The sequence below is a fragment of the Loxodonta africana genome, chromosome 3 (assembly GCF_030014295.1).
Source record: "Loxodonta africana isolate mLoxAfr1 chromosome 3, mLoxAfr1.hap2, whole genome shotgun sequence".
NCBI classification, from domain to species: Eukaryota; Metazoa; Chordata; class Mammalia; order Proboscidea; family Elephantidae; genus Loxodonta; species Loxodonta africana.
Genome location: NC_087344.1, coordinates 180,087,724 through 180,111,339, shown reverse-complemented (window position 1 = coordinate 180,111,339; position 23,616 = coordinate 180,087,724). Strand labels below are relative to the sequence as shown.

General features: G+C 45.4%; 2 protein-coding genes and 1 long non-coding RNA gene across 10 annotated transcripts in view; 1 reads left to right on the top strand and 2 right to left on the bottom strand.

Annotated features, from left to right (window-relative positions):
- Window positions 1–1,250: 1,250 nt before the first annotated feature.
- Window positions 1,251–10,532, bottom strand: PLEKHO1 (pleckstrin homology domain containing O1). 2 transcript variants are annotated; one of them, XM_064282517.1, is made up of 6 exons: window positions 10,400–10,532; window positions 9,619–9,765; window positions 4,785–4,925; window positions 3,695–3,799; window positions 3,201–3,302; window positions 1,251–2,052 (listed from the first exon to the last, which is right to left on the bottom strand). In XM_064282517.1, the coding sequence occupies exons 1-6, from the start codon at window positions 10,424–10,426 to the stop codon at window positions 1,369–1,371; spliced, it is 1,206 nt and encodes a 401-aa protein (XP_064138587.1). In that variant the 5' UTR covers window positions 10,427–10,532; the 3' UTR covers window positions 1,251–1,368. The 2 variants fall into 2 exon arrangements, with proteins under 2 accessions (XP_064138587.1, XP_023403155.2); XM_023547387.2 differs by lacking the exons at window positions 4,785–4,925; window positions 9,619–9,765; window positions 10,400–10,532 and having other exon boundaries at window positions 3,201–3,315; window positions 3,695–3,800.
- Window positions 10,533–10,702: 170 nt separating this feature from the next.
- LOC135230793 (uncharacterized) lies at window positions 10,703–23,347 on the top strand. The gene is made up of 2 exons (XR_010321533.1): window positions 10,703–11,082; window positions 18,236–23,347. It is a non-coding gene; the product is annotated as an uncharacterized LOC135230793 (long non-coding RNA).
- VPS45 (vacuolar protein sorting 45 homolog) overlaps window positions 15,517–23,616 on the bottom strand; it is a 93,774-nt gene continuing 85,674 nt past the window's right edge. For 5 of the 7 annotated variants that reach the window (XR_002785593.2, XR_002785596.2, XR_010321531.1 and 2 more), the window contains one exon: window positions 15,517–16,149. Coding sequence is in view for 1 of the 7 variants with exons in the window: in XM_003409504.4 (XP_003409552.1) it covers window positions 16,062–16,149 (88 nt within the window). In the remaining 6 variants the exon portion in view is untranslated. Of the gene's footprint in view, window positions 16,150–20,577; window positions 20,688–23,616 lie in introns of those variants that run through there. The other 2 variants (XR_010321532.1, XR_002785594.2) reach the window with 2 other exon arrangements.

Sequence of the window (23,616 nt, the reverse complement as noted above, 5' to 3'; positions counted from 1 at the left end):
ACTCCTGAAGTGTTTTCCTTTTCTCCCTTCTTTCTGAATGTCACATTAAGGCAGTCTCATGCCCAGGGTCTACAGGCAATTTGTCTCCATTTTCTCTCCTTTTTTCCCTCGCCCTTGGCCTAGGTCATGGCTCTTGGAGGTGATTTAGGGATGACATCCAGAAGTTAGCAAGGGTACACTTCAAAGATTTTTTTTCTCCCCTTCTCCTTTTGTTTACTTGATTCATGAGGTTCTCTCCTCTCCTTCCTTCCAAAAATCATTCCTATCTTGCTTCCACAACTCTTCTCTGACCCAATCACTGCTGCTAAAACTGATCTCAGAAAACTTCAGAGCAAAGAAGCAAATACAATGAGTTCTGTAGGATCTACCATAGACAAGAATGCAAGTGGCCTGGCAGCTCCTGGTATCCAACTGGAGTCAGGAAGGGTGGTGGTGTGAGCATAAAGATGTTTTTCTTTAGTTTGGGCTATTAGTGTTGGAAAAAGAGGTTTGAGGAAGGAGAGGGAGAGGCTACAGGAAACCCTAGAGCGGCCAAAAGAGGAACCTGGACACATGTTTGGTTTTCCCCTTCGACCTACCCAGCTTGCATCACAAATAAGTTTCATTCTTAATTTACTTCTTCCGTGAGGTCAGCAGTCTCTAGTTCCCCTGTGCTAGGCCCCCTGAGCCAAATAACACAAACCAATTCCAGCCATCTAGTGTTGTATCTTTGAATCAGTGTTGGAAAGGGTATGGGAGGTGGAGGGTAGGAACACCCCAAGTCAGAAAAGCCAGGCAGCTCACTCTTGAGCAGAGGGACTGTTAAGAGTGAAAAGGCAGTGTCTGGCTGGGGAGATTTTAATTCCACAAACCCTCCTTAGGGCTGGGATAAATTTCACTTCTCCTATGTGCATGGACAGGTGGCGCTGGCTTCCACATCCTTAGAGTAGAGCTTGGCAGCTGAAATTTCACCCTCAGATTGAAAACCTGGAATGGGATATAAGGGAAAATCCCCTCCCCCTCTCACTGTCAACCTGGAAGCCTATACTTGTACTTGGGAGCAGGGTATACTCCCCACTAGGTCTCGGAGAGGGGTGGTGTGTGTAAAATGGTCAGACTGTGCTTTTATTACCCTTCCTTTTAATACTGCTATAGTGGTCACCTCCTCCTCGAAATGGAGGCAATTTATGTCTAGGCTGGGGGGCTGAGAAAGTAAAGCAGGCTGGGAAAGAAGGGCTGTAGGAGGGTTAGGCATCAGCAGAACCAACAAGTTTGACTGTGTTTTTGTTTTCTTTTTTTGACTGAGGTAAATAAAAAAGCTTTATCCTGCAACACTTGGAGATAAGAGTCTGTCCACCCCCCACAAGTTCCAGACCCTGTCCTCTTCCCTCACATCAGGCTCTTCCGGTACTGGCTGTGTTGGGTGCTCTGTCTGAGGTGGGAGTCTGGGGTCTGCAGGTCCATCTGTCTGTACAGGTCCCTCAGCTCCCTGACTTCCTGCAGCACCCTCTTGGCCTGGCTCCAATTCGACGATGCCTCCCCCAGCAGGCGCTCTGTCTCTAGCAGCAGCTGATCTGACTCGGAGTCAGGAGGAGACCCAGGGGGGTCCTTGGCCTTTCGCTTCCCATCTCCCAGTCCCTGAACCTCTGCCAGCAGCTCCTGAGTCTTCTCCAGTTTCCTTGCTACCAGGTCCTGAATCCGGGACAGCTGCCCCGGGCGGGGTAGGATGGGGGCTGGAGGGTGTTCAGCCCGCAACTGGAGGGTACGGGCTGGGGCAGCGTCCCGCTGAGATAGGATCTCCTCTAGGGAGGCACAGCGGCCTTTCTCTGTGGGGGTCAACTTCTTGGGTGCCTGGGGGGTATAGGTGGCCCCCTTATCTGGCTTCTCCCAAGGTCGGGGAAGGCTGGTTGCCCGGTCTGAGTCTGCTCTCCGCCGAATGCCTGCCAGCTGGGCCATCGACTTGTCCAAGTCGACCCGAAAGCTCTCAGCACAGGAGGTTGGTTCCTCAGGAGAAGGGTCTTCCTCCTGGATCAGGTCCAAGGTCAGCATCCCATCCGAGGTAGAAGTTGAAGCCTGGAGAAAAACAGGGTGGGGATGAAGAAGATAAATTGTCATGAGTGGGGATTTCAGGAGTGACTGCCTAAAAGACAGATGTAAGCTGTGGTCAATTTCGTCCTCGATTCCTTTCCTGAATGAGAAGCCCTCTACTCTTGATGAACCCTCTCCTTTATTTACTATTTTTTATCCCTGTGAAACTAATTTGAATTTATTTCATTTTTCTGTAAAGTAATTTCTCCTGCTTTTTCCCCATATTCTCCACTTCACTACATGCTTCTCAAAGACTGTCTTCATCCTCTGTATTGTGGACTACAAGCATCAGCTGGGTCTGACACACATGGGATATTCCAGGCAATGCATAACTGTCTTCTGCCACCTGCATCCTCTGAGCCACACACCTCAGCCCCCTCTGCTACTTGGGACTCAGAACCCCTTGCCTTTATAATAAAACTTGCTCTATATCCAGAATACTGTAATTTAAAATAATGATAAGGGTATTTCTTCAGTACCTCACTAGCAGTTATATACATGTTGTTTCAGCCATTCCTCACAGCAAACCTTCAAGGTAGGCAAGATTATTACCCCACTCTGCAGGTGGAGACGTGCAGCTTCAGAGAACCACACAGTAAACTGCAAAGCTAGATTCCAACTCAGGTTCTGTCCGACTCCGAAGCCTATGCTCTTTCTACAGTCCCTGGCTGTCTCCCTCCCTAGGAACTTAGAGCCTGGACGAATAAAAGAAACCACAACCTCGCGTGTTACAGCAGCTCATGGTGATCCTTCCTTCTCTGAAAGCCTGTGACACTTGATGTTGTTACCCACCAGGACAGTCACCAATATAGTAACTTATATTGTCTTGTACAATATTTAGCTCCTCTAGGTTTTTTTTTTTTTTTTTACTTTGTGGATATGTCTCATTTTCCTCCAAAGATGATAGACTTACTGAGGGCATGGACTTTCAGACTCACAGTAGGTGTTCAATAAGTACTTTTGATTTAGAGTAATCAGGCTCGGAGGTAGGGTGAAGGGATTTCCCTGGCCTTTTGACATTGGTATACAGAAATCTCCTAGAAATATCTCCGGTGATCTGAGATACAATTCTGAGATGGACTAATATGGAATTGGTCCTCCAGCAATTGTTACTTTCTTGAAGTCTTACATACCACAGCCATTAGGTGTCCCCGAGTTGGGGGGCGGCGGGAGTGCTGGATTTTTGCCCGGTCTCGAGTAGGGTGGGCGAGATAGCTGTCCTCCTCAACTGTGACCTGAAGAGATGCACTGTGAATCACGGTTTCTCTTCAGAGACTATCTCAACCCAGCATCCCCGAGGCCTGAATGTGCCTGGACTGGGAAATAAACCCACCCCATTAACTGCTTCTGGGCAAATCCTACACGCAAGGGACTTCCTCCCTGGACAAGAAGGGGCTCCTTAAGCTGGCCCAAGGCTGGTCCATGCATCATAAAGAGGGGAAGAGTAGTTGGCAGAAAAGACTTGGAGAGAAAATAGAAGGAGAAAAGGGTTTTTAGGGAGATAAAGAGGTAGGGCTGCTGGGGGCAGGGCAAGTAAATAGGGCCTCTGAGGTAATCCCCCCTCTTAGCGAGTCACAGCTGCTCCCTTGCACCCCAGCACCCCTCTCCCCATAATGAGCCCCCTGACCTCATCCAAGATGCGGTTCTTGGCTCGGGTGATAGCGGAGTTGAGGGCACTGATCCATGATTCCTTCTCTTCTGGACTCACTGCCAGGAAGATCAGGTTGGGTGCCTGTGAGGGGAAGATTCTTGTTTTAGCCAGGGTTTTAGAGATGGTACCTCACCTTGACAGTGAAGAAATAAAAAATCATATCTCATTCTCTTAGACCCAGCTCCTAGAAGGAGAGAGATTCTGCTTCCTGAGTCATCCATACATTAAGGAAGCCCAGCCTCTATTACAACAAAATGCTATACCTCAGAGGTTGTTTTATAAGTGACCAAGGAAGAGCTAAGAGAGTACTGAATATTAGCATGGGACTAGAGATAATCTGAGGAGATTTGGTAAAGGACAGGTACTAAAATAAAGATCTTTAATTGTCTGAAAAAACAGAATGTGACAGGAATGGCAGGAAACACATACTGTATTACTGGCCTGTTTGGAGTGGGCAAGGGTGAACTTGCTGTTTTTCTTGCTGGGTTCCCTCGAACAAGAGGTATTAGATTCGAGGTATTAGATTCAACCGCCTATCAGGGTACAGGGACTGTGATTTTCTCCCAAAAGATGTATATGTGTGTGCATATGTGCGTGTGTTAGACAGAAAGAGAGACATGGTCTTCATGGCTGGACAGTTCAAATGCTGGCCTGGCCAGAGGGAAGGAAATGGCCACAATATTCTCAGGGTAAACGACAAAAGCTGACGGAGAGAGTAATTCAGGGCATCACAGCCTAGAGAAAGCAGCTCTGGTGGTACAGTGGTTAAAGCACTCGGCTGCTAACTGAAAGGTCGGTGGTTTGAACCCACCAGCCACTCTGCTGGAAAAAGATGTGGCAGTCTGCTTCTGTAAAGATTTACAGTTTTGGAAACCCTATGGGGCAGTGCTACTTTGTCCTACAGGGTCGCTGTGAGTCACTATCAACTCAACAGCAGTGGTTTGAGCCAAGAGAGCTAAGAGAGAGAACTGGACGGAGGATGGTGTTCTCCTTCTCCCATTCCTCCCCCACCCCACCTCCATCAACACTCCGTTGGCCGTTGGCCGAGGTGGCAGGAAACACATACCGTATTACCAGGCTGCTTGGAGTGGGCAAGGGTGAACTTGCTATGATTTTTCTTGCTCCTGCTCTTAGATTTCCGGAGCTCTTCACACTTCTCATAGTCACTCAGATCAAACACCTCCTGAATATTTTTCTCATCTTTTACCTGGGGGAGGGTTGGGGTGAGGTGAGGGAGATAAGAATTACTTAGTCCCATCCTCCCTAAATTGTTAGTTTAGACCAGTCACAGGAACCAGGAAGAAGCCTGAGGAGGGGGAGGGATGGCAGGACAGGAAAGGGCCATCCTATTCAAGGCCTAAGACCCACAAAGGCCAGAGAGTAGGGGACAGGATTGGGGCCACCGCTGAATCTGGACTCCTAAGGTGGGTTTCTGTTTCAACTCCTTATCCCCACTTGCCTCAGCCAAGATACTATTTTCTGAGCCCCACTGTGCCTCTCCGCACCCACGGACCCCACTCTGTCCTTAAGAGAACATGGCTTACGTGGCTAATAGGTTGATCTGATCATTCTGAAGTCAGTCCGTCCCGATGGCCCTTGACCGTCCAGAGGGAGGAGATAAAGGCACAACCTATATCGGGGGATGCCTGGAAGGAATGAAGGACTTCCTCTGGGTCTCCCCAGTCTTATGTTTATGTTGTAGCCATCTCACCCCCATCCGGCTGCCTCCTCTAATATAAAATATTATAAAGCAACTTGTCTACCTCATTCATTTCAGGAGCTTCATCGTCATAGAACAGCAGCCCCCTTTGTAGCAGAGTTTGTTCAGACAAACTGAAAAATACAACTGCAGTTCCTACCCCTTCTTTATTTCTTTCCAAGGTACTGTGTCAATTCAGTCTTGAAAAGCCATTTAATTCATGTATGTATCTCTGGGTAAAGATGCACTTATAGTCTCCCTGTAGGATTAGACTTCAGAGTTGGAAAAAAGTATATGCTACCTCCTTCCATTTTTTCCAGTTTGAGAACCTCAGTTCCTTTATTGCCAGGAAGGTTCCCCCTGTATCTAAACTTAACGCTTCCTGCTGTAGTATCCATGTTGCGCTTTGGTTCTACCCTTAGCAGCTTCATCCAACGTTTGTGTCTTAACTCTCTTGCTGAATGTCTAGTAAGAGACCACAATCCTATCTACATCCTCTACTCCCAAGCACCCTTTTCTGAACATCAGAAAGCACATTCCATTAACCTTTCTTCAAAGGTCCACTTTAAACCTCCCAGAGTTTCTCCTCCTTTCCCCTGAAGTGTTCCCCATAGGCCTGGTATTCTGAAGACACGCAAGGACCAAAGTTAGAGAAAGGAGGCTAAGTCACCAGCCCAAATGAGCAGTCTATGATCAGAAAATGTGTTCACCCTCTGCTACTTGAGCCCGAAGTTAGAAGGTTCGGGAATGAGCTGGTCACGTTTTCCTGGGATGACAGATGAAAACCACCAGCGCTTCTTATTAAAACTAAGGAAGCAGATAAAAGTAGCCTCATGTGTTTCTTGGAAGATATCCACCCTTCCTGACTGGAATCTTTCATACGACAGCCCCACTGAAATGATTTGGAAAAGAACAGCTAGAATGGGTAGACAACTTGAAAAATGTAATCAATGTCACTGAATTGTACACGTAAAAATTGTTGAGATGGCGTGCGTTTTGTTACGCATATTTTCATCACAACTGAAAAACAAAATGAAACTCTGAAATAGGAATCATGTGTGGTATGGAGGTGACCTCATCTTTCCTCCTGGTTCTCATCAACCTTGAAGTGGGGAAGTTCTTTCCTCCATTCCCAGCCCATCTACAGTCTCGAGTCTGTCCATCTTTCTGAACTGCTGCTGGACCCAGGGTGCTGACAACAGACTAGGACAGATGATCACATAGCCCCATGCAGTTGAATGCCTGCTTGACCATTTGTTTTGGCATGGCTTGGCTCCTCCAGGGTGCTTCCTTTTCCAGGGCTCCCCAGATTTGGGCTGGGAAATGAGCAGAGGCCTTGGAGGATTACGGGGACAAATGTTGGCAAGGGGTGTCCCAGAAACATGGCACAGGGATGTAGGATGATGCATCACCCCTCCTCTCCCCCTCCTTCCCCAGAGTTGAGACTATCAGCAGAGGCCAGAAATCTTGGAGAGGAAAGTGCTGGGTGTGGGTATGTAGCCAGGGGAAGAGGGTTACTTGTTCTGTTTTCCTTAGGGGAAGGGAAGGGAAGAGAAGGGAAGGAAAAAGGTCATTCTGGCTTGGACACAAGCTGATAAGGAACTCTGGGGAGCAAGGGACATTGACAGAGGTCAGCCTTCGGTAAAGCAGGGGTAGGAGATGGGGTGAAGCAAACAGTAGGACAAATATATTCCAGTGCCAAGGGAAGATGGTCCACCCCAGAGCCTTTCCTCCACTGTATTCTGTTCTTTTTTCCCTCCATCTAATTCCCAAAGAAGGAACCCTGGTGGTGCAGTGGTTAAAGTGCTCGGCTCTTAACCGAAAGGTCGGTGGTTTGAAAAAAACCAGCCACTCCGAGGGAGAAAGATGTGGCAGTCTGCTTCTGTAAAAGAGTTACAACCTTGGAAACCCTACGGGGCAGTTCTACTCTGTTCTACAGGGTCGCTATGAGTTGGAATCGACTCTGCAGCAACGGATTAATTCCCAAAGCCTCATTTATAATTACTCATCTTCCAAAGTTAACCCTTCCTTTTCCTCGATTCTTTGTTCTTGGCCCACAAAAAGGAATGTTTCCCATGTTTATCAAAAAAGATGCACTGGACTCAATTTCTTCCACCATGACGTCTTCTATAAGGCCTGGCTTCTCTTCCTATATATCAACCCCAAGATCAAGAAGTACCCCAGCCCTGTCTGGAAAAGGGTGCCCTTTGAGAATCAGGAAAACAATTATTAACAACACAGAAGGATTTCTTTGGTGGAGGCAGGTGTAGGAGATCCTGCCTTTACAAGGGGAAGTAATAAAAAAGAAAGATTGGTGCAAATTCTGGGAAAGAGATTAAGAATTTTTTACATTAACACATTAAATTACAAATATTATGCATTAAAAAAAAAAACAAAAAACCCTTGAAACTAGTGGCTCTGGCACTTTGGAAGCAGGCAGAATAAAGCCTACAGCCCCCTATCAGTTTCACCTTTAATCCAGGCCCACTGTAGCAAGGAAACTGGCTCCAAAGAAGAGTAACTTCAATAAGGTTTGTTCCCTTTTTGCATATGCCTTTCCGAGCAAGGGGCAGTTGGCCCCATGACCAGTCAGATGCTCCTTACTCACAGGATACCAGACATCCTGGGCTGAGGTCATTCCATCCTTTCCCCTGCCTCTGTACCCCTTCCTCCACAAAGATCAAGTGTACTCTTTAGTCCCCAGACTGCTCTTTGGGCAAACATGAATAAGAAAGAAATGTCTTGTTTCTTTTACCCTTTCACTGTTCTCAAGCTTCCCCTCTGACCTGTGGAAAGTTCTCCCTGATTGCTCACTAAAGTTTCCTGCCATTATGAAGTTCAGGGAAGAAAGGCGATATACTCTGAGACTTTTTTTTTTAAACTGGAAAGTCAGAAATGATGGAGAAAACCTTCCTTATGATTTATGATTGGTAGACATGACCCTTAAAAATACATCCTTCTATCAAAGTCCTCTCACCTCACTCCTAAGACTCTTTGTTACCAAGTTCCTAGTTTAGTGTAAACAGTTAGGTTTAAACACCCCAAAGAGGGATTGCTTTGATCCTGGCACAGCTTAGCGTTTCCCTGGTTGCCTCAGTAGATGCTTTCAGATGAATACTTTCTCTTGGACTTTGTGTGTGTGTCTGTTTCAATACCATAAAAGGATTTATTTACCTAAATATAATCTACCGAACGTCTACTGCAGGCAGCAGCAGATGTTAGAACTGAGGGAGGACTTCCCAGTTGGCCCTGGGAGAGGGAACAGAGAATCAGAGAGAGGAAGGGCCATCCTAAGGGGAACACAGGACAGTCTCCTAGGGCTACACCAACACAGCCACAGAGGGAGGGACTGGAATAACTCCCGTCCTGTAAGGGCAATTTTCATTTTTCAGTATTACCTCGCATTATTGATCCTAAGAGTTAGGGACAAAAGGGACAAGAGGTCAGAGTCAATGATCTGGGCTCAGGTTCTGACTCAATGTAGACTATGGTTTTCATTTTCACTGCAGAGTCAGAGTTATCCAGAGACATACAGGGGTCTATAACTCCATTGTCACCCCCAGGAAGGGAGTGAAAAATGAATTCCTTCACTTATTTTTTAAAAGTGAAGTTGGGTGAGGAATAGAGAGCATATTACTTAGGGACTTCTAAGAGAAATAACTGCCTGCCACTCACAAATACTCTACTTGAGATCATACTTGACTGACCCTGGACTGTATGTGTGTTTTCAGACAATGTCTGCTAGGATTCAGGGTGGCTGAGCTGCTGATATGACCTGTGCATGCCCCTGCTAGAGACAGGAAGGGGTGAAGAATAAACTGCACAGTGTTTCAGCAGCAACAGCAAAGAAAAATATCCTGTGAGCAGCTAGACACAGGATAGGGTAGGGGGCAGCAGGGGCACTTAGAGCTTCTGGGACATCTGGGAGGGCACTGTCATTGTTGCCAGACAGGCATTTGCAAAGAAATAACATTAAATAAGAGGCAAACTCAACTTCTAATTCTTACTCAGGACTTCTCACTAAAGGGTGACCTCTCCCTGCAAATAAAATGGAGTAGAGATAAATCGGGACCCCTGAACTTGCTTCAAGAATAAAATGGGAGTGGGACAGGGGGTAGAGTAGAGGCAGATGAGCCTCCCTGTGGAGAAGTGAAGTGTGGAATATGAGAAAACAGGCACAGTTAGGGCTAGGGGCACCTACCTCCTTCTCAGAGATGTAGAGCTGGTCCCCTTTCAGCACCACATAGCGGTTTTTCCAAATCTCCCTGAAAATCCCTTTCCCGCAGAATTTCCGGACCCAGCCGACCTTCTCGGGCGGAGCAGACTGATGGTTTCCATCCTGAGGCCCCTGCCCAAAGGCAAGATTAAGAACCATCTGATTAGGTGATTAACGCTTTTTTCCCTCTCTCCAGTCCATCTCTGACAACCCTCCTCAGTTCCCCTCTCCCCGCTCTTCCTGTGACCACCCCCCTCCCACTCAAGGCTGGAGTCGGGGAGCCAAGGGTTCGGTCCCCACTTCTTTAAAGGTTTTCACTCCGAGGAACTCTCTCCCCCACAGCTCCCCTCCCCCGCTCCCAAATAAACAACTGAATCTGCGGGAGGCAGAGGCTGGGCCTGCGGGAAGAGTGGCTCCCGGATTTCTGTCCTGGCCCCCCCCGCCCCCTCCCCCAGCCGCCCTCCTCGCAGCCGCGGGATTAACGGCGTTTTATTTTATTTCTCATTGTCTCCTCGCCTCTGCAGAGCGCGATGCAAACGGCTGCCCGTCGCCCAGGGGAGGGGGAGGGCGGGGGTCGGGCAGAAGCTGAGCCAAGTTAAAACCCCCAAACCCAAGTGAACAAACCCAAGCCCCGCGGCGCCTCGTCGTGGGGCCGGGCGCCTCCGGCCGAGGGGGCTCCCAGGCCGCCGGCCGCGCGCGCCCCGACGGGGCCGGGTCCTCGGAGCACAAAGTCCGCGGCGGGCGCGGCGCCGGCGAGCGCACTCACCCGCTTGGTGGAATTGTTCTTCTTCATCCTGCCCGGTGGGCGCGGGCGCCGGGGAAGGGGCCGAGGGCGCTCCGAGGGGGCGCCTTCCCGGGGGAGGGAGTCGGAGCTGCCCCCGGCGCCGCCGCCGCTCCTCCCTCGCCCGGACGCTCCCCCTCTTTGTAGCTCCGGTTACACTAAAGGCCGGCCTCCCTCGCACTCGCACACACGCACGCCCGCTCCCCGCCCCCCGGCGCCCTCCATGCCGGCGCCCACGCGCCCGGGCCCCGCGCCCCGCCGCCGCCCGGCCCCGCCGCTCCCCGGGCCCCGCGCGCAGTGGGCGGCCCGGCCCGCGCCCCGCAGCTCCATCCGCCGGCCCGCTGACGTTGCGAGTTCAGAATAAAGGGCGAATCGCGGAGCCGGAGCGAGCGCCGCTCCCCCTCCTTTGTTTCTGACTCACGGAGGGTAAGGAAGACGGGAGACCTAAACCCAGCCGAGGACGGCTTCCAGAGGGGCAGGGGGACCGAGACTCAGACCCCTGGTCGCAGCGAGAGGTGGAGCCAGGGAAGACACGGACCGAACCTGCCGAGAGGGACGGCAGGAGATGGAGTGGATACTAAAGAGGCACAGATCGATGAAGACCCGAGAAAGCCGCAATCTAGACCATCTTCCTCCCAAACGAAGAACAAAAACAAGAGCCGGAGCTGGTAGGGCGTGTTACCAAGAGCTGACATTGGAATCCACGCTCACTCTGTGGTGGAGACAGTGGCCTGGGCAGGTCAAATGTTGGGGAAAAGTTTTATGCTTCAGAGGGTATCGATGTGTTGGAAGACGGGGTGGGAGAGAAGTTAATAGTAATACACATTTCTTCCAGTTTGCAAAGAGCTATTATTTGAGCCTTAAGAGAGTAACCCCAAGTATGAGGTGGATGGTATGATCTCCATTTCATAGAGAGAAAAGTGAGACTCAGGATGACTGAGGGATTTGCAGGCACACGCTGTAACTGCCGGCAGCAATAGAACTCTGTCTCCAAAGCCATTTTCCATTATACCAAGTGGCTTTAAACATAAGCTCCAGGTGATACCTGGATATCCCACCTTGCTGCACGGACTTATACTAATCCCATCCTATCTACGGCATTTGAGTCCACTGGAGGGAACGGCTGAATGCCCAGAAGATGTCCCAACTCAGAGCCTCTGCCAGTCCTTCCTAGGACCGGACCCTGGCTCTGAGCCTACAGGCCAACATCTCAGGAACTTTTTTTTTTTCCCCCAGGAGCTATTTGATGGGAAGAAGGGAGTCAGGAAACCCAGCTTTGGGTAGTGGTTTCATTACCGCTCTGTGGCCTTTGGTCAAGTCATTGAATTTCTTTAGGCCTCAGTTTCTCCACATATCAGATGATGAGGGATAAACTGCCATTTCCATCAACAAGGAAAGTTAGGGGAGTATATGTGATGGCCCATGAAAGTCCTTTGAAAATACAGTTATTGCCCTCCACGGTTTATTATTAAATGATACCCAGCTAATAAGCACACTGCCTGGCATGTGGTGGGTACACAATAACCACAAAATGAGTAAAAGTCCATGGTGTAGAGGGAAGAGAAAAACGAAAAACTCTTTTTCTGGAAATATCTCAAGATAAAAGTGTTGACCAGATTTATAGTTTGAAGGGTGGAGGATACCTTGGCTTTTTCTGGTATCTCAAATGAAGGCGGGACCCCTCTCTGTTCCCAGTTCCCTTTTTTCTGTAACCCAGTAATACTGATCTCAGTCTCTTTCTATTAACCATACTAATTAATTCCTTTACACGGACAACAGAACTTTCTCCTTTCAAAATCATTTGTCATTTCTTTAAATCTTTGGTGCCACCTTGTGAGGTACACAGGATAAATATTATTATTCCCACTTGGAAAATGAGAAAACAGGGTATGGCACATAACACTTAGCCAATTTACACAGAAAGTTACTGGCTGAGTGGTTTAGAACCCAGGCTTTCTGACTCCCAGTTTACTGTTTAGGCACACACACACACACCATATTCCCCAAGCCATTCCCTTCTCTTCCCACCATCCCTATTTCCCACTCCGCTGTTTAAAAAATGATGACAAAACCCAGGATATTGTCACAGGTGAGGAAGCAAAATGCCCTAACGGATTGGTGAGGAAACTAGCCTACATAATGATCTTTGGAGGGCTTTCCTGGCTGGGCACAGAGGAGTGGTTTGGATTTGCAATTTAAATAAATTCTGGTTTGTGGGAAAAAAGTAATTCATGACATTGCCCAATCTTCGTCCTTTCCCAGTAGCTTTCATTTAGTCAACAAATATTTGTGTATCTCTTACATGCAATGTAGGGAACCCAGGTGGCACAGTGGCTAAGCGCTCAGCTGCTAACCAAAAGGCCAGCAGTTGGAACCCACCAGTCGAGCTGCAGAAGAAAGATGTGGCAATCTGCTTCTGTAAAGATTACAGCCTTGGAAACCTTATGGGGCAGTTCCACTCTGTCCTATAGGGTCGCTATGAGTTGGAATTGACTCGATGGCAGTGGGTTTTTGGGCTCCTACATCAGGCAGGAGCTGGAGCTTTGTGGAACATCAGGCAAAGGGATTGCTAAAAAATAAAAACTCTTCCAAAGTAATTCTCAGATTCCAGAGCAGATGCATGTGGGCTGCAGAACCTTCCCCGCCTGTCTGTTCCTTAAGATGTTACATAAATCTCTGGCTCCCTATCTTACTGTTGATGGTCCCTTATCCTGCCCCCTTCCTGTTAACCTGCACTGCCTCATCCTGCCATCCTGTCCCTCCTTCCCTCGCCGCCTCCTGTCACTCACCTTTCTTCCTACACGCCCTGAATACTCTTCCTTGGCCCATTCTTCAAGCCGACTTCTTCCCTCCCACCAGGGGAACCGTCAGTGTTTCCTGAATTAGGAATTCTATAGGGACTGTTTCCAAAGGCCAAGGTGTAAGCGAGAAATCTGAGAGTAAGCACTTACGGGGTTCCTTCACACATTTTCATAGCGCTGCCTTCTCAGTGAGCTTGACTCTACCATACACACAAACCACAAAAATAACTTTGAGGTCAAATTTTCTCTTTGGTGGAGATTAGATACTGGGAGGACTCATGATGGGGTTACCTCCCTAACTGCACCCCTGGATAAGACACAATTGCCAGTAGCTTCATTGTTCAATATTTTATAAGTAACTCTGCTTAGGGGAGTGAGAAGGGAGCTATCAGAGAGAAAAAAAACCCAGTGCCATCGAGTCGATTCCAAACCCAGTGCCATCGAGTCGATTCCGACTCATAGCGACCCTATAGGACAGAGTAGAACTGCCCCACAGAGTTTCCAAGGAGCACCTGGCGGGTTTGAACTGCAGAAGGGTTTGTGAATTGTTGCCTGCCAGTTTATTGGGCGGAAACTGTTAATCTAAACAGTTGTTTAACTAAAACAAATATCCTTGGCTTTTGTACAGTAAATGGGACATAAAGGTTTTGCCTAGGGCAATTCAGTCTATGGGGGAGAAGATTATTAAAAGCATATGAGACTTTAATTAAAATAATGTCTTTAAAGGGAAAAGATAAAACGCCAGTAATAACGGAATCAGCTCTGTAAATCTCAAATATAAATGTTTTGAGTCTTGGACCCTTAATAAGAAGTATCAACTTCTGGCCTCAAACACCCTGAGAGTGGGGCTCATTTCTTAGACTTTCTCATACTGTTAGCTGAGTAAGCACAATGCGAACTGGTGATAGAGAAGACAATGGCATAAGAAAAATCTGTTCTTATTCTTCCCATTCCAAAGAATTTTCTTGTCAAAATGATAGGAAGGACAAATAATCCTGCTTGGAGGAGGGGTGGGGGGGGCGGTTATACGTATTTGAAAAGACTATATAATTTGTAAAATGCTGCATTTAAAGTATTGCATCCCAAGTGCAGTTGGTTTCAATGGCTTATAAAAAAGGGGGGGGGGGACAACCAAAAACAAATGTACCCAAAGGGACCCACAAAGAAAAAAAAAAGAACTTAGATTTTAGCTACAATATGGACAGAAGCCTTAGGGCATCACATGAGTGTGTGTAACATAAAGGAACAACTACTGAGAGCAGGGAGGAATGGAGAAATGGAGACTGAAAGAATGAATGACTAGTCAGCTTTGTTCTCTATTTCTGGAAACTGTTGATTAGTGGAATGGGAGAGCTGATAGAAAGTCATTTTGCACATGATTTTATATCCTCAACTTGGAGATAGTACTCAATTTTATATACTATTATTATTAGCCAATTAAGTGCTTACTATGTGCCAATGTTCTAAGTGCTTTACATGTATTAAGATTAGCTCTTATTTAATCCTTACAAGTCTGTGAGGAAGGTACTACTATTCCCATTTTATAGATGAGGAAGCTGAGCCACAAAGAGGCTAAGTAACATTCCCAAAGTCATGTGACTGTGACATAGATTTGGCCCTAGCCCTTCTGACTCTACCCATTGCCGTTGATTCCGACTCGTAGCGACTCTACAGGACAGAGTAGAAGTGCCCTATAGGGTTTCCAAGGAGCGGCTAGTGGATATGAACTGCTGACCTTTTGGTTAGCAGCCAAGCTCTTAACGACTGTGCCACCAGGGTTCCCTTCTGACTCTAGAGAACATTTATCAATGTAAAAGAAAAGTGTGTGTATATATATACATATATTTACAGAGAACCAGGGAGGGATTGTGCTGTGATGACTTAAAAATCGGTTGCCATCGAGTCGATTCCAACTCATAGCAACCCTATAGGACACAGCAGACCTGCCCCATAGGGTTTCCAAGGCTATAATCTTTGCGGAACCAGACTGTCACATCTTCCTCCCATGGAGCGGTTGGTGTCTTCAAACCTCTGACCTTTCGGTTCGCAGCTGAATGCTTAACCACTGTGCCACCAGGGCTCCTGGTGATGATTTAAGGACTCCTTAATTTCCTAACATTAATAATACCATCACTTTCCACTACTTTTAAGTGAAGTCAACACCAGATTTTACTATGTGCCTTGACATACTTTAAATATCCTTTGGGTAGAGGCCATAACTTCTCTATGTTTGCTGTAACACCAGCTCAGGCTCCACCTTAAACAGTTATTAACCCCAAAGAAACAGAAACAAACCACTTGTATCTTTTCACAAACAGATTTTTACTGTAGTCATATGTGGTTTCTCAGGACCAGAGAAATGTTCAATGTGGGGACAAACGAGTATTAGCTGGCTCTCTAATGAAACATGGGGAGTTTTTGGAAGTGGGTTGTGCAGGAATGTAGTTCTTGAAAAGTAAAAGGGTCCAACGGGGAGAGCAGAAATCGAGGAGTGTAGCATGTGCGTCGATTACTTTTTTTTTAAAACTCCTCTAGGCTCTGATAGCCCTTTTCTCAAGTAAGATTCTAACAAAATTCATCAGAAACGGAAGTGATTGTGCTACTAATACACAAGAAATACATTTACGTATTTTATAAAGAAACCACGAGAAAAGTGGGTTGGGATGGGTTCAGACTTAGTCTCAGCTCATCAGGTGGAGTCTCCAGTCTGCGCTGACAGTTCGGGAATCGGCAGGCTACCAGAGATGGGTGATCATAAACAAGCACAAAACCCAGGGCTCCTCTCAGCACCTCTGGCCAGTGGGGAAAACCTGCAGCAGGGTCCTCCCCACCTCTCCATCACCAGTTCATCTCCTGCTTGCTGATCTTGATGTAACTTGAGAGCTCTCCTTGCTTCGGCTGTGCAGTCCAGAAGCCAAAACTTCCTCTAGGAAACTGACAAGTAAATTTGAGGTTACTAAAAGGAAAAAAAAAAAAGCGCCTCCAAAGACAGGCTATCTTGCTCATGACATCTAAGCAGATGAAAAGATACCATGAATAGTACTCAAGGGGTGCTGGTCTGCTATTTAGGTTAGTGTAGAAGCATCGATGAGTGTTTCAACATCCAGACTAGAAGAGCCCCTTTGCGCTCTTCCTCAGGATCTTCCCTGTGTTTTTTAGGATTTAACTCATAAGATTTGTTAAGACTAATATTTTAAGTTTGACATTTCTAGTTAGGAAACCAGAATTTTAAATTTGTTTGTTGCACTGTGGTGGATTGTGTGTTACTATGATGCTGGAAGCTATGCCTCCGGTATTTCAAATACCAGCAGTGTCACGCATGATGGACAGGTTTCAGTAGAGCTTCCAAACTAAGAAGGACTAGGAAGAAAGGCCTGGTAATCAACTTCTGAAAAATGAGCCAGTGAAAACCTTATGGATCATAACAGAATATTGCCTGATACAGTGCTGGAAGATAAGCCCCCTAGTTTGAGGGGCACTTAAAATACCCAGTGGCTTCCACAATGGACTCAAGCTTACTAACGATCATGAGGATAGCAGCAGGACTGGGCAATGCTTTGTTCTGTTGTACATGGGGTCACCATGAGTCACAACCGACTCAAAGGCAACTAACAACATAAAAAAAAAAAATACCACCGCTTATTCATACTACTGAAACGGCCTCAGAACTTGTATTGCCTCTTAGTTTCTTCCGTATTCAATCTACTCTCCAAAGTGGCACCAGAGTTATTTTTTTAAGATGATATCCTATCATATACTCGCTCCTCCCTCTTCTGCCTTAAAACCCTCCTTTTGTTTACGGAATAATGCATGGATTGAAATTCAAGGCCTTCATAACGTGGTCTAACAATAACTAATACTTACATTGCATTTACTTTGTTCTGAGAACTGTTTTAAGGCATATGTGTATGTGTATATATATGTATGAAGCCCTACGAAGTAGATGTTACTCTTGTCCCCATTTTTTAAATGAAGAAACCAAGTTATAGAGAGGTTATGTGGCTTGCCAAGGTTACAACAGCTGGTATTCAAACCCAAGGTCTGGGGTCTGTGCCCTTAAGTACTCTGCAACACCACCGCACTCAGCTGGTTCCATCCCCCACTGGGCAGCCTGTGTGCTATCCATGCCTAGCCACTTGCTTCTCCCTAACATGTCATGGGCTTTCATACCTCCATGCCTTTGCTCTTACTATGTTCTGTGTCTGAAATGGCAGGCTAGCCCATCTCTGCCTAAGAAACCCTTTTCATCCTTTAAATCCAAAAGTTACCTTTTCTGTGAGGCCTTCCCCAACCTCCCCATACTGAAGCAACTACTCCCTTTGCTATTATCACCTTGTCCACTGTGTGTTATCATTAATTAGGTACTGTATACACAGGTAGTCCCCGACTTACGATAGGGTTCCCTTCCGATGACTCTGTTGTAAGTCAGTTCTGACATAAGTAGAATATCTCTTTTTTTTTTTTTTTAGTTTTTATTATTATTGCCTTTTATTATCAGTATCTTATAATCCAATCTTTGGGAGTTGGAAACATTACATCTGAGAATAATAACATCAGCAAATAACATGCTGCAACACTGTATGTAGTATGTATTACTAATGATAAGATGTACAAAAAAATCCCCAAACGGATGCCTAAGTGTGGTTGGTCATAACTCGAATACATTGTAAGTCGGAGACTACCTGCATTATTGTTGCCTATATAGACCAGGAGCTCCTTAGGGTGGGACTAAATCTCAGTGAGCTTTGTATCTCTAGGGCTTTAAATAGAGGCTGACATCCAGTAAGTACCCACTAAAGGTGTACTGAATAAATGATCCAATTAAAATAGCTACCCATTGGCAAGAGAGTTTTCTCTATAATATAGGGATTATTTGAATGATATTTATAAGTAAGTCCAAGACTCTAAATCAGAAGGAGACAGATTTATATTTGACTGAGGGTTGGCAGAATGACCAGGTATCTTATTATTACCGTTGTTTATTAGTTAAAGGCCTAGGCTTTTTTTTTTTTTTTTTTAGGCTTGGAGGATTTAAGCTGCAAACTCCTTTGCAAAAGAAAAAACTGGTGAAGTGGAGGAAAAGGACTAGAAGCGAAGTTCGTTTATCCATTTACTGAAATACAAGTACCTCTGTCTGGCCTGAGCATTTGGCCAGGTGGGCTGGAGACACTTGAAGGCTGGGAAAAAATGTCAGGAGCTGAGGAAGCACTGCTTTACTGAAAGACCACCCAGCAAGGCTCTGATTAGTGACTGCAAGAATGAAACAAACATGCTAGGAAGCCCTACGGGGATTTATCAGGTAACCCTTGCTTCACTTCAGAATCTGCTACATGTCCAAAGGAAAGGAGTAATTTTCCCGAAAGTATACTGAAAGATCCTCCGCTGTGTATCAAGACCCCACATTCCTGACTGCAAGGAGAAAACACTTACTATTTATATTTGCCAGGCCTAATTTTGTTTCCTGGGGCCATTGTGACTTTTTAGAAATTATCTATTTGGGGCCTCTGATGAGTCACTACATGGAATACTTAACAATTATGGGGGTTAACACACTGGCAGCCACATCCCACGTTTAGACTGTGTTTAAAAACAACAAAATAATGGCTTTTCTTTTCTAGAGTTGTTTTAAACCAATCTCACTTTAAAAGCAAACTCAAAAAGTCCCTTCTCCTGTGATAAGAAAGAAAAAAAAAAGTTCAATTTAACAAATGTTTACTGAGCACCGGTTATAAACTAGGCACTGAGCTAGGTGTGTGAACAAACACCTGTTAGGGTCCCTTCCTTTCAGGGGATCTCTGTCAGAGACAGACATGGAACTCAGTGGGAGAGGGGCTATAAAGGAAGAAGGCACCAAGAATTAATTCCACGGATGAGTGCTACTGCTCTTCTCAGTGGGTGCTGCCCCCAAGGCTGCTTTCCTGACTCTCTGGGTAGAAGGAAAGTGAGGAGAAAAAGGCAGAACCTGAAAACCCTCACAATGTATTTTAAAAAGTCAACCTCAAAAAGTCTAGTGTCCCACACTGAAAAGCAAATTTCTTCACTTTGGTAAGGGTCTAGGGACCAACACTTAAAGGATTTTAGATTTTAATTGCTAAAATAATTCAACTGAACAACTGTGTTCCTAAACAAAGCTACACTTAAATTACTAAAGATATGTCTACCTGCTTCTCCACTATGCTCTACAGATAGAAATTACATGTGAGTTTCTTGTTACACCAAAGACACCAAGAGTACCTAGAATCCAATCTGAAGAGTAGTATAATGAAAAAAGTGAATGGAACTTCCGAAAAAGATTTTCAGGCAAATAATGATAAAAGGCCCAAGATATTTGCTTTTGTGGAATAATAAACCAAAGCCCACTGCTGTTGAGTCGATTCTGACTCATAGCGACCCTAGAGGACAGAGTAGAACCGCCCCATAGAGCTTCCAAGGAGCGCCTGGCGGATTCAAACTGCCGACTTTTTGGTTAGCAGCTGTAGCACTTAACCACTACGCCACCAGGGTTTCTTTGTGGAGTAGTAATAGGCTCCTTATTATGGCCAGACACTTACATACAAATGCTGGGGTTGGGAGTGGGTGAGGGAGAAGGATAGGATGGAGCTTTTCATATCTCAAAATACTCAAAACTCTCCTCATCTCTCCATTTCCACTGCTTACAATTTGAGGGCCAACTACGGTGTTTTATACCTCTTTGCTTTTGTGTACTCTGCCTAGAAGGTTGCCCCATCCCTCTACATAGTAAAACTATTCATCTTTTAAAAACCACCTCTCAAATTATCACTCCTCCAGGAAGCTTTCCTTCATTGCATTGGCTTCTCCTTAGAGTTATGTACTTGTTCTTCTATGTTTCGTAAATATATGGAAGAATGTATCTGTCTGTGGTCAGTCTTCCTCGTAAGCCTCTGAGTTCTTGGAAGGCACAAATAATACATAAATTCTTTTTGCAAAAGTTTTAAACAGTATACATAAAGCTCCAGTCTTCCTTAACTCTCCTTCCCATTACTCTTTCCAGAGGTAACAACAATTTAGTCAACTGTTCTAGAGGTTGTGGATACAGCAATAAACAAAGTAAAAAACAAAACAAAAACGTTTACCTTCATGGAATTTTATATTCCAATGGGGGAGGAAGGAAGATAACAAAATTATTAAGTAAATATAAAATAAGAACACAACAATAATAATTATAGTGAACACATACATCACTATATGTGAGGCACTGCTCTAAGCACTTTACACACATTATTTAATTCTTACAACAATCTACAAATTATCCTACTTTCACAATAAAATTAAAAAAAAAAAAAAGAAATTATCCTACTTTACAGACAAAAAGACTGAGGTACAGAGAAGCTAAGGTCTTACATCTTGAAAGTGAGAGTTGGGATGCAAACCCAGGCAGTCTGACTTCAGAGTCTGTTCTCCTAACTATGATGCCACATTGCTTCTCTGTAGTAAGTCAGATGAGGAAAACGCTATGGAGAAAAATAAAGCAGGTTTAAAGAAGAATTGAGGGAGGGGGTGGTGTCAGTAGTATGAGGTTTTAAATCCAGGGGTTAGGGAAGGCCTCATTGAGAAACTGACATATCAGCAAAGACCAGAAGGAGGTAAGGGGACATATATCTGGGGGAAGAGTGTTCCAGGCAGAGAGAACAGTAAGTACAAGGAGATGAAGGCCTGGTATGTTCAAGAGCAGAATGGAGAGTAGTGTGGCTGGAGTGCAGTGAATACAGTGCTGGGTAGTAAGAGATGAGATCAGAGAAGTTAAGGCAGGAGATGGGGGTGAGTGTGAAGATGAGATCAGGTAGGTCCTTGCAGGTCACTGTAAGGCCTTTGGTTTTCACTTTGAGTAAGATGGGAAACATTTGGGGGGTTTTGCTCAGAGATGTGATAAGCCCTGAATTATGCATTTTAACAGGATCACTCTACTGCTACATTGAGAACAGGTTATAAGGGGGCACGGGTGAGCCAGGGAAACCAGCTGTAATAATCAGCGAAATGCTGGCGGCATGCACCAGGGCAGTAGTGGTGAGAGATGGTCAGATTCTGGACATAGTTTGAAGGCAGTGATCACAGTATTTACTGATGAGTCAGTATGCAGGTGTGAGAGAAAGGAGGGAGTCAAGAAACCACCAACGTTTTTGACCTGGGCAACTAACTGGAAAGATCAAAAGTTTGGTTTTGATCATGGTAAGTTTGTAAACTTATTAGACATTCAAGCAGAACTGTCAAGTAGGCAGTTGGATATACAAGTCTAGTTCAGGAGAGAGGTTCAGAATAGAAGCAGTGGTTCTCAGCTATGGTGACTTTACCCCCAAGGGACATTTGGCAATGTCTGGAGACATTTTTGGTTGTCATAACTTGTCATACTGGACTCTAGTGAGTAGGGGCCAAGGATGTTGCTAAACATCCTGTAGTGTTGTTTACAACCCCCTACAAAAAAAAATTATCTGGCCCAAAATGCCAATAATGCTGAGTTGAGACCAAAGATACAACTTTGGGAGTCATTAGGAGACAAACAGAATTTAAAGGCATGAGACTGGATGAGATCACCAAGAGAGGGTATAGAGATGGACCAAGGACTGAGCCCCAGGGATGCCAAAAATAGGAGAAACCAGCAAAAGAGACAGAGAAGGAATGACCAGTGAGTTAGGAGGACCAGGAAAGTACAGTTTCTGGAAGCTATGTGATAAAAGTGTTTCAAAGTGAATGATTGATGGACTGTGTCAAATGCTGCTGATGGGCCACATAAAGTGACCACTAAAAGCTGACTCTGAATTCAGCCATGTGGGAACCATGAAAAGAGCAATGTTGGGGAGAGATGGGGGTGAAGGCCTGAATGGAGCAAGTTTAAGAGAATATGTGAGGGGAGGAAGTGGAAAGAGTGAATGTAAACAACTCTTGAAGAATTTTGCTACAAAGGAGAACAGAGAAATGGGATAGCAGCTGGAGAAAGAAGGGAGATCGGAAGAGGGTTTTTAAAATGGGAAAAATAACAATATGTTTGTATGCTGCTATGAATGATCCAGTAAAAATGATTTAAGAGAGAGAGGGGAGAACAAGTCTGGAGTGATATCCTAGAATGGATGAGGTGGATGGAGATCTGGTGCCCAAGTGGAAGGGTTGGTCTTAGCTGGGAGCACTCACCTACTGTGACAGAATGGAAAGCAGTGAGTTGTAGTGGGAGCTATGGAAGTTCTCTTCTAGTGGCTTCTCTTTCCAGTTAATGTACATCCTTGAGTAATATCTTCTTGTATGTGTATCAATTGTATGTGTATGTTCAATTAAGTGTTTGCTGAATGAATACATGAATCATATTCATATTTTTTTGAAGAAGTTAAGACTCCCCACCCCTTTGGGACCAAGGAAGAATGAAGAAAACTAAAGACACATGGCAAAGATTGGGCCAAAGGACTAATGGACCACATCTACCATGGCCTCCACCAGACTGAGTCTAGTATAGCAAGATGGTGCCCGGCTACCACCACTGACTGCTCTGCCAGGGATCACAATAGAGGGCCCTGGACAGAGCTGGAGAAAAATGTAGAACAACATTCTAACTCAAAAAGAAAGACCAGACTTGCTGGCCTGACAGAGACTGGAGAAACCTGAGAGCATGGACCCCGGACACCCTTTCAGCTCCGTAACGAGGCCACTCCTGAGGTTCACCCTTCAGCCATAGATTAAGCAGGCCCATGGAACAAAACAAAACAAAACAAAACATTCAAACAAAACAGGCACACCTGCCCTGGGGCAGGGACTGGAAAGTAGGAAGGAACAGGAAAGCTGGTAATAGGGAACCCAGGGTTGAGAAGGGAGAATGTTGACATGTTGTGCGGTTGTTAACCAATGTCATACAACAATGTGTGTACTAACTGATAAGAAATTAGTTTGTTTGGTAAACCTTCATCTAAAGTTCAATTAAAAATAAAGAAAGAAAGAAGTTAAGACCCCAGCCTAAATGTCACTAAACGCTAAACTCCTGCTAAATATCCAAGAGCAATTTTATCAGGAGCAAAAGAAAAGGTTGGCATTCAATGTCTATGTCTGAAAATGCTGGAATTTCAAACACAGAGATCATTCTGCTCCTCACTGGATGTCTACTTGAACCATAAAGAACTCATTATTTCTCAAACATGCTGTACATTTTTTTGCTTTCCTGTCCTTACTTAGGCTGTTTCCTCAGCCCTGACTGCACTTTCTTCCTATGGAAATCCCATCTATCATTTAAGGTCTAGTTCAAATGCCATCTCCTCTGTGAAGCATTTACAAATAACTCTGTCAGAATTGATGATTTCTATTTAGGAAACATTTATTTAACTTACATACATTAACACTTCTTAAATTTTTATACTTAAGAACCCCTAAAAGCAGAGAATGAATTTATTGGTCCTGGGGGTATAG